Genomic DNA, 13,874 nt, shown 5'->3' on the forward strand with positions numbered 1-13,874 from the left:
AAAAAAAAAAAAAAAAAAAAACAAGAAAAGAAAAGAAAAAACCTGTACTACCCGACCTCTACCTAACCTACTAACCAGATTACTGGTCAGTCTCTACTACTGTTTTCCACTCAAAGTTACCATTAGTGGCTACCAGGCTATCTATAATATCCAAGTACTTCTGCTCCTACCCATTAAACAGATTCTTACCAAGATCTTTGTTCCCAAGTCTGTATATGTCATTTACACTTCTAATTTCTTTGTTTCCCCACGGGGATCCCTGGAAGTGCTGTAATACCAACGTGATGTATGGCATGAATAGAGTCTTATGGTTTGTGTCTGGAGGTCCCCTCAAAGCCTCATGCAGTCATGGGGGTCAGGTTTCTCGGAGGCAGCTGAATCTAGAGGGTGTGATTGATTCATAGTGCCATGCTGGGATTAAGGCTGAGCAACTGCTGGATCAGTCCACTGATTGGATTCCCACTGCCCTAATCCCTAATCCCAGCAGTCTAGATAAGATAAAAGAGACAGAGTCTTGTTTTCCTCTTTCGCTCTTGCTGCTTTTGCTGTCCTCCCCTGGCCCTAGCGGCTGTGAACTGTTGCTCTTCTGCCATGTGCCACCCTGCCTTGGAGCCAGCTAATTATGGACTGAAACCTCCACACACTGTGAGCTAAATACACCTTCCCCCTTTAATTTTGGGTGTTGGGGATTTTGTCTCAGCAAAAGAAAAGTAACTAAGACATGGAGTAAGCTCCTATTCCATCTCCCAATTTCAAAAATCCACTTAAAATATTGTCCTCAGATAGAGTGCAAGCAGAAACACCAAAACATCACCCAGGATTTGGAGGGAGATTTATTTAATGTTGAAAGATGCTGACCTCAAGAAAAAAAATGTTGGGCCTGAAAGGCTCAGGGACACAGGTTTTTATGGGGTTTGCAAGCAAGAAGCAGAGTATTTGGTGGTCATTGACTGGTTCTCACAATGTACATCACAGTGACCAGCCCTGCATCATAACGATCAGCCGTTTCTGAGAAACAGAAGTAACAGGAACTGTAACAGGAATTAAAGTAAACTGCAGGTTACCTGTGAAATAATGGGGGCCATTTTCTGCTCCAAGAGGAAGTGTCGAGGAAAAAAAAGAGGATGTATCAGATATTAAGCTGATAAGAACAGATAGTACACTTGATCGCAGCCAAAAGGCCTAGAAGCCATTGTCCATGTGATTACTACATAAACTGATGAAATATGAATGGAAAAACAAAAATGTGATTATTTCTATGAAATAACTTTTTTCTTGTTTTTTGTCTTTTTGAGGCAGAGTCTTGCTGTGCAGTTCAGGCTGGCCTTGAGTTCACTCTGTAGCCCCAGCTGGTCTCAAACCTGCAACGATCCTCTTGCCTCAGCCACCTGAGTGCTGGGATTATAGGTATGCACCACCATGCCTGGCCTTCTACAAAATGACATTTTAAAAAATGACATTGAGGGCCAGGGATATAGCTCAGCAGCACAAACACTTGTGTAGCAAGTACAAGATCCTGAGTTCAATTCCTGGCACCAAAAAAATAAAAAATAAAAAAAATTTTAAAACTACATTGAATTGTTTTGTATGATTCAGTACAAGTGAGTATCTAAAAAGCAAAAACAACAAAACAAAAATGTTGACCTCAACTTTAATTGGAACAGATACAACATAACTGGAAAACTCTAAATGAATTATGAACAAAGATTACTCAATAATCTTATTCCACATGGAAATTCTTTTTTCTTCAGTACTGAGAATGAACCCAGGGCCTTGGCACTGAGCTACATTCTCAGCCCTTTTCATTTTTTATTTTTTATTTTTTTGAGACAGGGCCTATGAAGTTGTTAAGTTACCAAGGCTGGGCTCAGACTTGTAATCTCTCTTCCTCAATCTCTCACAGTGCTGGTGAAGGAGATTTGGGCATGGCCAGCCAGCTGGGCAAGTTGATATCACCTGCCAATCACAGAGACCCAGTACATATGTGCCCAAGCCCTGCACCTGAGACCAATCTGAAATTGTATCTTCAATTCTTCTGGCATGAGACGAGGCAGGTTTTTGATAGGACAACCTAGATTGACATCAGCTAGGGGGTGGGGTACAAAAGACGGAAAGATGGTCACCGTTAGCTTCATTGACACTGTGGTCTCTCCTTCTCAGTGGTGGGCTCTCACTTTACAGAGCACACTTATTTTCCTGCCTTTAATAAATATAAAGTCTCACTACCTGTGTCATATGTTTTGTCCAATTCTTTGTTCAGGACACCAAAAATCTATAGAACGACCCCATAGCACCCCAGAATCCCAGTAACACTGTGTGGGGGACACTGTGGCCTCAAAGCTTGGATCTCAGGTCCTCTGAGGACATGTTATGGAAATGAATCCCTGTCTAGAGCAGGCATGGACCAGGATATGTTTATGTAACCAAGGCTTAGCTGTAGCAAACCATGCATGAACTGCTTAGACCAGCATAGAAGAATGTGAATAGATGATAACATCATATATAAGAAATAAACAACACAGACACAGTTGTTCTTTCCTGCTGCCACCTGCCTTTTGAATGAACATCTGCTCTGTGTGCATTCTTTTCCCTAGGGTTGCACCTGCCAAAGTACCTGTTCAGGCCCCTAAGCATGACACACTAAATAAGGAAACTGGAAATTCTAAACAAGGGATATCACTTATGTAAGGAAGAATAAGAAGACAAAGCCTTGGCCTTGCATCAAAGTTTGACAAATGATTGAATAGGTACATGTAAAAATAGGGTTGCTGTGCTCTGAATGTTTGTATCTCCTAAAAGTCTATATGTTGAAATCCTAACTTCCCAAAGTAACTTATTAAGATATGGACCTTTCGGGAGGTGAGTAAGCAGTGAGAGTGACACCCTCAGTATTCATGAATACACTGTATATGCTTAAAAAAGACGCCAAACAGGTACAAGGCCAGCGTGGGCTACTCAGTGAGATCCTGCCTCAATAAAACAATACAAAACGAGGCCTGTGGGGGACACTTCAAAAACTGGGTCTCAGGTCACCAGAGGACATGTTAAAGATGTAAATCCACTGTCTAGCACAGGCATAGATGGGGACATACTTATGTAACCATGACTTAGCTATAGCAAACCACACATGTGCTAGTAAGGACAGCATAGAAGAATGTAAAGATGTGATACCAGAATATATAAGAAATCAACAACACAGACACAGCTGCTCTTTGCTGCTACCTGCCTTTGGAAAAAATGTCTGCCCCTCATACATTCTTTTCCCTGGGGATCTCACCTGCCAAAGTACTGCTCCAACCCCCAGCCTTGACAAAACCAAAGAAAAATCCTGCTCTCCTTCTACCATGTGAGGACTAAGAAAGGAGGCACCAGAAAGTAAACTCTTTCCAGACACTAACTTTGCCAATACCTTGATCTTTGACTTCTTGGATTCCAGAACTACGAATAATGAATGTCTGTGGTGGAAAAGCTAGTCAGGGCCCTGTGTGGCAGCCCGCATCCGTAATACTCTGGAAGACTGAGGCAGGCAGATCAGAAGTACAAATCCAGCCCTGGCAATTTAGTGACTTATTGAGGGCCTGTCTGAAAACAGAAAAGGGCTAGGGATGTAGCTCAGTGTGAAGGCCAGGGTTTAAGGTAGGATAGAAGAAATAAAAGATAGGTACAATGGAGACAAAGAAATCACAGCTTAAAGTTGTACTTTTAAGAAGGCTGCAACTTCTGGGCCCCAGCTGATACTACCCAGGGTGGTCCACAGGTGCATTTTCTTGGTTAAATTTAAGCTCCTTCCCTACCAGATTCATCACACCTGAAATTCCTCAGGTACACTGAAAGTCTATAAGTTGGCTTACTTAAGAAAAGTAAAAGGCTGGAGATATAGCTCAATGGCGCAGCACCTGCCTGGCAAGTGCAATGTCCTGAGTTCAATTCCTGGTACAAAAAAGAAGAAAGGAAGAAAAGTAAAGAGTAGGAGCCTTATCCTAAGATAAAGGAACAGACTGACAGATTCAAAGACTGCTTAAATTATCCATCTTTTAAAAAAAAAAAACCGTTGGGTCATACCTGTAAAATGGGCCAGCTCCCTTGTGGGGATAGACACCCCCCTTTTCCATGGGTTTCCACCCCCTCAAGAGAAGCACAAATGTTTCCCATTCCAGGAAATAATGTGCCTCTCTCTCGAGGGCCCGCACTCTGTTTCTCTGAGTTGTACTAAAATTTTGCTTCTGAGCCTCTAACTTACACTTCCAAAAAATTCTTTTTCCATGACAGTAGTCAGTGAACCTGGGAGCCTATTCTATCTTTAGTATGGGTTCAAGTCCCAGTCTGGTGACAGGTTCAGGTCCCCAACCCCTAAAAAGTGCTACATCTGGAGGCATGATGAGCCTGTGTGTGAAAATCATCAAACTGTGAGATAGATCTAACTCCTGTCTGTCCTCAGTTGCCCAAGTTCCTGAGCTCCAAAAACAATCACAGCCCATTCCTACATCCTGCAGCCCTGAACTCAGGAACAATACCTACTCTGCTAGAACAGGACACATCACTCCTGCTAGGTCATGGCGCCACATAGCCACTACTCAGCCATTCTCGGTCTCACCCCTTCCCTGTGCTATCCCACCTAAGCCTGTCCCACTACCCTCCACCATCTATAAAAGACTCAGCTCAGTAAACTGGACTTGGCCTCTTCTTTGGAGTTACTCCAGGGAGTCCTGCCCAGAACCCCCAAATTCAGGCTGGCTGTGCTCTTTCCTGGGTCTCACTGTTTACCTAACACTATATTCTATGGATGTATGAATCTGCCAAAGTGAAAGCCATTAATCTGTAAAGATAAGCCAGGCATGGTGGAGCACACCTATAATCCTGTAATCCCAGCACTCAGGAGGCTGAGGCAGGAGGATCATTGCAAGTTCAAAACCAGCCTGGGCTACAAAGTGAGCTCAAGGCCAGCCTGAACTGCATAATGAGACTCTGTTTCAAGAAGACCAAAATCATCATCATCATAATCATCATCATCATCATCTGTATAACTAATATATACTTTTTAAAAACTACCGAGTAGTTTGTTATAGCGGCCAAAATAGACTAGGACAAACAATTTCCTACTTTTTGCCATTCCAACTACCTTTTGCCATTAACCAACCAACCACCAGTTAGAAACTCCTTAGAAAAAAGAGCTTGCTTTTTTCCTCACTAGTGTATGGGCTCTGCAGAGACAAAGTCCACGTTACTATTTTATAGTCACAGTATTCCCTGCACCGAGCACAGCAGCTAGCACATGAAAGAGGTTTAAGTATGGTTTGTTGGATGACTTATAAAAACACCTAAGAAACACAAAACAAGCACACAAAGTCAGGTTGATAAGCAGTTGTTTAACTTTCTAATATTTTCCTCTACAGTTATTGAATACTCACTAAATGCTGGAATTTCTTGCTAAATATCTATCATTTGCTGCCCTTTTTTTTGAGACCCAGTCTCACTACATAGTTTAGGCTGGCCTCAAACTCACAGTGATCCTCCTGCCTCAGCCTCCCAATTGTACCACCACACCTGGCTCTTGTGTGACCTTTTTATATCAAGTAGCTTCTGTCAGTTTTGAAGTGGTTTTCTGGACCCTGACAGTACCTGCCCTCAGTCCTAATTCACAAACTGTTTCTTTCTTCACATAGCACTTCCATTTTCCCAGCTCCTGTCTTTAAAGGACAGATCTAGTCCTCATCAACAAACTTTCACTGAGGATGTGTGAGAGGCGTTGCTGTGTTAGGCATGCAAAGCGAGCCACCCTTCCTGCCACCAGGGCTGCAGCAGCCAGTCCTCTGGTGGCCTGTGAGGAGTGCTGTGTGGAAGCCACCAGGTTCACAGTGAGCAGTGCACAAGTCTGCCCTCTGTCTCGGGGGCGGGTGTGCAGTGCCAGCTCAGCCCTCAAAGTCATTTTCTGCACGCCCCTGAGAAGAAGCCACGCCCACAGTGGTATGGGCGTGGCAGCCCCAGCAAACCCTGGCAAGGGATGCCTAGGACCCATGGTAAACCACCTCTCCAGACTGTCCTTCAACACCTTGGGCTTCCTCTTACCTCGTGCCTTTGCAGCAATTGTTCTCGTAGCCTACAAAGCTCTTTTGAAGACATAAGCAGGGCTCTCCCCGTCTCTTCCAAGTCTCTGCTACGCTGTCCCCTTCATGATGTGGCCATCCTGACAATCCTATTTAAAACTGCAGCCCCTCTACCTCGCCCCATGCTATTACCGAGCATGAAGCATTTCCCACCTTTAACATACTGAATAATGTAGTTATTAATTTAATTGTGTTTCCATCCTTCCTCCTTCTTGCCCCATCCCCTCCAAGAATGTAAGCTCCACAGTTGGGAAAAGCAGACCTGGTACAACGAGTGGCTTACATAACTCTCTCCCCTTGAGTGAGGACAGAACTATTATATTATGATACAGAGCAAAAGGTTTTGCTGGTGCATTAAAGCTACTAAAGAGCTGTTTTCTGTTTTTGTTTTGGTAGTGGTAGGGGTGATATGGGAGATTGTACTGTGCTAGCCCTTTTTCAAAATTTAGAGGCAGGGTCTTGCTAAATTCCTAAATTACGTAGGCTGGGCTCAAATTTGCAATCCTCCTGCCTCAGCCTCCCAGAATGCTAGGATTACAGGTGTGTGCCAGCATGCCAGGCTTAGTCAACTTGTTTTGAGTAAATATTAATAATAAAAAAGGGTATCCAGGTGGGCCTAACCTAATCACATGAGCCATGTAAATCTGGGTCTTGGCAGAGGCAGAGGAAATGAGAGATCCCCAGCTCCATTAAGGGGCCATATGTCAGGCACAGAGGTTCACTTCTCAAGGCAGAGAGCAGCTCCTCGTCAACAGCCAGCAAACGAGTGGAGCCCGGGTCCCGTAATTGCAAGTAAGTGAATTCTGCCATCAACGTAAATAAGCTCAGGAGAGGACCGTAAGCCACAGAGGAGACAGCAGTCCTAGCTGACACTGATTTCAACTACATGAGACCCTGAGCTAAGATGCCCACTAAGCAAGACCAGAATTCTGACCTTCTCAAATTAAGAGATAATGTCAGAGAAAAGAAAGAGGGACAGACGGAGGGAGAGGGGAAGGAGAAGAAAGGGGAGATGGAGGTAAAGGGATAAAAGAAGAGAACAAATAGGTGTTTTGAAGCCATTAAATGTATAGTTCTTTGATAGGCAGCAAGAGAAAATAAATACAACAGTGTAGGGATTTTTGTCTATTTTATTCACTGATAGATCTCTAAGACCTAGAACACGCCTAGCACATGAGAGAGTTAAAGAATTTCAATGGAATTAACTTAGCCCAGGAAAGTATCACTGGATGCTCATTTTGTTATTGTTGTTGCCTGAGACCCATAAAAATAGCTCATATTTTCCACAGATGAACATCAGAGCTTGAGTTTTGGTTGGTCGGTTCGTTAGTTGGTTGGTTGATTTGTGACAGGGTCTCCCATAGCTCAGCCTGACCTTGAACTCTCTATGGAGCTTAGACTAGCCCCAAACTCATGGTGATCCTCCTACCTCAGCCTCCAGAGTGCTGGGATTATAGATATAGGCCATGTGCCCAGTTGGAATTTTAGTTCCTACGTTCAGAGCTAAGCAGTTCTGGGTCAATAAAGCCTGTATGTATACTTTCTCAAGTCAGGTACCAGAAAATTCTCTGAGACTTTAGAATAAGCTCATGTTTCAAGTAACAACAATATACCAAGCAAACTCATAGGTTTCACAACAGCTGTTTTCCTAAACACAGGGAACTCTATTTTTAAAACAAAAAGCACAGTCATAAGAAAATGTAAATGTACAATATAAACAAACTCGGCAGAGGTTATGAACCCTGTAAACATGACCTGAGTTTTGTAACCGTGTCCTTTGTAAAGTGTCCTCCAGAGTCCATTTTTGTATGGTACAAAGACAAGGTGCTCCAGCCTATTAAAATGGTCCAGTCCATGCACTGGTTGAGCAGCTAATATGTGCAACGTGCCCAGAAACAAAGGGAGCTACTACTGCCACATGCAGAGGAGCAAAAGAGACAGAGTCTCAAAATTCATAAAGTTTACTGTCCTCATTTTTTGTGTGTGGTGTTGGGGAACACCCAAGATTTCACTGCACATGTTAGGCTAATGCTGTAATGTGGCAGGAGATTAGGGTGTGGTAGGCTGACTGGGAAAGTGGGCATGACCTGTTAATTGCAAAGTTCCAAGACACATGTGTAGAACAGTTCCCAAAGCCTGGCACATGGACTTTTCACAAGAGCTCAAGAACATTTTCCCTAACTAGCAAATCCTAGTGTATATGAAGCTGTTCTCTTGTTCTGCCTTTTTTTTTTTTTTTTTTTTTCTGTCTTTTTGAGACAGGGTCTCGCTATGCAGTTCAGGCTGGCCTTGAGCTCACTTGGTAGCCCAGGCTGGTCTTGAACTTGCAATAATCCTCCTGCCTCAGCCTCCCAAGTGCTGGGATTACAGGCGTGTGCCACCATGCCCAGCTGTTCTGCCTTTTTAAACGTTCATGTAGAAAATTACATTAAGGATCTGTAGGAATAGATCTCTAGGGGAATACAAGTGCTTTTTGTAAAAGGCAGACAGGTATGTAATGATGTTGTTTAATGTTTCAGAAGACTAACTTTACAAAGCAGTTACATTTCACTAAGCTGATATTTGACTAGTGGTTTAGCAGGTTTTTGAAATACATTTAGTATGGAAATTCAAGTCAGCTTAAGGGCTGTTTGGCAAGCACCTCATCTTCCATTCTGACTATCTGGCAAGAAAGGGAGATTTCAAAATGGTATTTCTTGATGGTAACTTTTCAATTATTGTATCTGTAAGAATTTCTTTTTAAATATTATGGGTTCTGGTATGTCTTGATCATACCCAAAGGCCGAGAAGCAATGTGTCTTAGGATTCCAAACAAAATGATCCCTGCATTTCCTGAAGATGGTTAGTAACAGCATGGTAACCAAAGCAGTCTGAGGAAGAAATACGAAATGCAGAAAAAGGGTTTGTTTGGTTGCATATAATCTTTGCTCTTTTTCAGCTTTGTGAGCTCTGAAATATATTTTTGGGTTACTTCAGAGTGTTTCACAAGGCAGCTTGAAATTTCTATCAAACAAATGACTTTGGTTTGGTTTGGTTTGGCTCGGTTTGGTTGTTTGAGACAGGGCCTTACTGTGAAGTTCAGGTTCGCCTCAAACCCACAATTCTCCTGCCTTAGCAGCTCCAGTGCGGGGCTTACAGACCGCACCACCACACCTGGCTTCAGACAAATGACTCATACTGTAACAGTTCTTTGTAAGAGCCACTCAAGTAAAGTGCTTTTAAAAAGGCAAATAAAAAAAAAAAAAAGAAACAGAAAAACAAAAGAAGAGGCCACGCAGTATAGACAGGGCAGCCTAGACCTGATGCGGGTGGGTGATAAGAAAAGACAGCTGCCGTTGAACTCAGAGCTGCTGTGTTCTAGCTCTCAGAGTAACCTTTCCTCGCACTGTAGAGCATGCGTTTTCCTGCTTTTACTTGTCCCAAACTGGCTCTGCAGAGCCTGTTTCTTTTCCAACCTTTAGAGGAACGGTAAAACCCTGCTACGCCCATGCCTTCCACTTTTCTCACCCTCACAGGACGCGATGTCCATGTCTCGGCTGTCCCTTCAGCCTGGATCCCAGACTTCAGACCCTGGCCCACCCACAGCCAGCATGTAATGTGAATGAGAAACAGACCTGCACTAGTGTAGGACCCTGAAATTTGGGAGTTGTTACTGTTGCAAATCTAATACATCTATCACTGACTATTGGGGGCTGAGATTGAATGCAAGCGGGAAACGCTTAAGAAGACAGAGGAGTGTGGTTCAAGGCCAGCCTGGACTACACAGTGAGACCCTGCTACAAATAAGCATGCAAGCAAGCAAACGAACAGACAATACCAAAGACAAACTGTCCACAGGAAATCAGTAGAGAGGAAATAAAGACAACTAGGAAAGTGAATCCATTTACAAAAATTAATTTATGCATGATTCTCAGGAACATATCTTTTATAAAAGTCAGCATATCTATACTTTATTAGAAACTTTAAGAATATCAGAATATCTCACCTTGAAATGCACTGAAGAAGGCTACAATATTGGGGTGTTTCATCTTTGCCAGAAGAGTCACTTCTTTCTCCGAAGCTTCTTTCTCATGGATAGGCATCTAAAGTGCGTTAAGAGACAGATTAGTATGGTGAAGGTAGATTAGACCTGTTTTCAGGTCTCTGCTTCCTGCTCACTCCCATATAAGAGTCCCTAAGATGTCACTGTTTTAATGTCATTTCTACAACTCATCTCTCACAGACAGGAAATGGCATCCCTACTATTAGTGGAGTCCTGTGGAGTCCACAAGGACTAGTGGAGTCTGGTCCACAGCTTGTCAATGAAATCAGAATCAAGAAAGTAAGTAGAGCTGGTGAGGTTTTACTGTATTAAAAGTATAACCCAGGAATAGTGGCACATGCTTGGAGTTCCAGCTACTCAAAAGGCTGAAGCAGAAGGATCTCTTGAGTCTAGGAGTTCAAGGCCAGACTGGGTAACATAGTGAGATCTTGTCTCAGATACTTTAGATGAGAGACAGACAGACAGACGGATAAATTTGGATTGGTGGTATCGTAATCATTATCTAGGTATCTGAAAGAAAGCTGTATATGTATGCATGGATTTCTTTTGGGTTTTTCTTTTTCTTTTTTGAGACAGAATCTCATTATGTAGCCCAGTCTGGCCGGGAGCTCAAAACAATCCTCCTGCCTCAACCTTCTGAGGGCTGGGATTATAGGCATGTATCATCACAACTTGCTCTGAAAAAAAAAAGTTATTTTAATATATATCTTTCCACAGAAAAGAGTTCTTTATAAGAATGCAATATTCTAGCCACAAGCACTGCTGTAGGATATGTACCATATCCTATAAATCAGACCAGTAGATCACTATTTTTTTTATTTTCAAAGAACACTGTCTCTCGTGACTTCATTGTTTAGTTTTGTGTTTTCTACTTACCATGTAAGGACAGTACCTTTGAAGTGTTTGTACCAATGCAAGTGACCACACCCTATTTCTGCCCTTCCTTTTTTTTTTGTGCTGAATACCGAACCCAGAACCTGCAGCGTGTTGTTCACTCTACACTGAGCTTCACCTTCGCCAACGGTTTTGTTTAATTAACATTCTCCATATCAGCTTGACTCCACCTGAGTGGAAGGACAGTGAAGGTTTCCTAGGGTAGGTTATTTAACCCCTCTAAGCCTCTGTGGCTCCTGCCCCAATTTGAATGACATGGTTAGGGCCCCACACCATGGCACACCCTTGTAAACTCAGCTCAGGAAGGCTGAGGCAAAAGGATCTTAAGCTTAAGACCTAAGTTGAAGGTCAACTGGACTACATAATGAGACCCTATCTCAAAACCCCCCAAATATTTAAATAAATAAATTGCATGATCAGTACATGAGTTTCAAGAGAAAAATAACTTTACTACTCCTATCAGACTGATAAATTACTTAAAAATGTAAGGACTGACAGGTATGGTGGTGCACACCTGTAATCCCAGCACTCGGGAGGCTGAGGTGGAAGAAGTCATGAGTTCAAGGCCAGCCTGGGCTACACAGTGAGTTCAAGGACAGCCTGAACTACATAACAAGACCTTTTCTCAAAAAAATATGTATATACTATTTTTCAAAAGAATATTATTTTATTTTAAAGTAAAGTTGTGTATGGTGGCACATACCCCTGATTGTAGTACTCTGGGAGGCTGAGACAGGAGAATTGTAAGTTTAGGCCCAGCCTAGGTAATTTAGCAAATCAGCACAACCTTGTCTGAAAAAAAAAAGTTTGAGATGTTGCTCTGTACAAAGGCCCTGAGATTCATCCCCAGTACTGGGGAGGCGGGTGGGAGAGACAAACATGAACTAGATAAAAATATTGGTGACATATGAGATGAAGACTATATTTACAACATACACAACTCTGGAAACTTAATATAGGGGGAAAAAACATTCCAAAAGAAAAATGAAAAAGCACATTTATAGGCAGCTCAAAAAATAAAGGAAAAGCAAAGGCCAGTAAACAGAAAAACATTCAAACTCACTCAATAGTCCAAAGGATAAAAACTAAAACAAAACGTGATTAAATATTTCATCTGTGAAACTGGTAAAGGTGAAAATGATGTTAACAGCCACGCTTGTCCAGAAAGCAGCAAAAGATACACAGGTATTTCTGGGAAAAGTATATAAAATCCTTACATGAAGATAATTTAATAATACACAATAGTAGACTTTTGAATGCTTTTACTTTTGAGTACTTTTTCTGGAAATTTATCCAAAGAATCAAAAATGTGCCTGAGACCTAGACCAAAGGTAAGGCAGACTAAAAATAGCAGCGTAAAACCAACAGCAAAACACAGCCTCTCCAAGACCTGCACTCAAGACACCTAGAAAGGTAAAAAGAAGCAGAATTCTGGGAATCAAGAAAGAGCTGACAGGAAAACTAGAAACTATAGAAAAAATGAAGATAATTCAGAGCAAAGAAGGAGGCTGGAGCACTAATTCCAGCGCCCAGGAAGGAGGTCCTATCTCCACAAACACATGGGATGCCCAGGGAGGGTTAGTAACTCCAGGGAGAAACAACCGGCCCAGCAGCACCCGCCCCAAGAACAACTTGTGGTATTGTGAGCTGCAAATACAGGACGGACCTTTCCACTGAAAGTGACTCCTTCCACACGGCCAGCTGGAGTTGGAGAGAAATTCACTGCTGTGCCCACCATGCTTGGGGCTATATAATCAGAAGACATTTGGGGGAAGAGATTTATTGTTGAAGACTGAGCTACTCCAGGAATCGGAGGTCACAGAACAAGTTCATTTCACGTTTTTCTGGGGTCACCCTACTACAGTGACTGGGTAGAGGGTAGCCAAAAAAAAAAAAAAAGTTGCAGAAAAGGGGCAGGCTAGCCGAAGATTCCCTGAGAAGTTTAAATAGCGCAAGAGTGAGTTGTAAAAGACATGCCGGCCCACTCTCTGTGTGAAAAGCCAGGCCAGGCATGTGGTTTTCTGTGGGCTGGGTCAGACAGTGCTGACATTAAGTACAGGCGACTGTTTGGCTCTTCTTGCTATTTCTAGCACAGAGCTGAGTGGTCCATATTTTGCCCCATCTACCACTGTAATCAAGGATATGCCTTGGCTTGGACAGCTGGCACATCCTGGGGTGTAGAGACAGAGGGGGCTCTGGAGCAAAGGAGGCACCTCACAAGCCCCTAGGTCAGAGGTGGTGAACTATGGCACATGTGCCACAGCAGGCTGTTTGGATTACTAAAAGCTCTAGAAGGTTCGCTGCCACTGCCATAGGCCATAAAGCTAGTCAGAGATAGCGGGTGCACAGAAGGGCACAAACACTAAAAACTGCTGGAGTGAATACACACTAAGGCAGACACCACACCACGGATTTGACCAGGCCCAGTGGGAAAGTCAGGACAGGACTCAGCATTAACTCCGCAAAAAGTGGGCAGAGAAATAAACAGGCTCTAGGTGAGATTCACTGCAGTATTCCCCACCTGTATCTGGTGGGTTCCGGTACCACAGGCCCTAGGAAGAAGTCATTCACCTGAACACATGGAGAAAGTTTTTGGACTCATTTCTTTTTCTTTATTCTTTGTTTTTTGTTTGTTGGGGCATGTATTATTTTTTCTATCTTTGCTCTTTATTTTTATTGCTTTTTTAAACTTTTTTTCTCGTTTGTTTTTCTCTGTTATTTTTACCTAATTCTATTAACTTTCCTTTATTCTTCATTGGATTTTTAAATTTTTAATTTTTTTGTCTTTTTGAGACAGGGTCGCACTATGCAGTTCAGGCTGACCTTGAACTCAC

At 42.7% G+C, this 13,874-nt stretch overlaps 1 protein-coding gene across 7 annotated transcripts in view; it reads right to left on the bottom strand.

Annotated features, from left to right (window-relative positions):
• Nek5 (NIMA-related kinase 5) overlaps positions 1–13,874 on the bottom strand; it is a 66,756-nt gene that overhangs the window by 44,688 nt on the left and 8,194 nt on the right. For all 7 annotated transcript variants that reach the window (XM_013515767.1, XM_013515764.1, XM_013515766.1 and 4 more), the window contains one exon: positions 10,090–10,186. In XM_013515767.1, the coding sequence (XP_013371221.1) occupies positions 10,090–10,186 (97 nt within the window). The remainder of the gene's footprint in view (positions 1–10,089; positions 10,187–13,874) is intronic.

Source organism: Chinchilla lanigera, unplaced genomic scaffold (assembly GCF_000276665.1).
Source record: "Chinchilla lanigera isolate Chin_1 unplaced genomic scaffold, ChiLan1.0 scaffold00030, whole genome shotgun sequence".
NCBI classification, from domain to species: domain Eukaryota; kingdom Metazoa; phylum Chordata; class Mammalia; order Rodentia; family Chinchillidae; genus Chinchilla; species Chinchilla lanigera.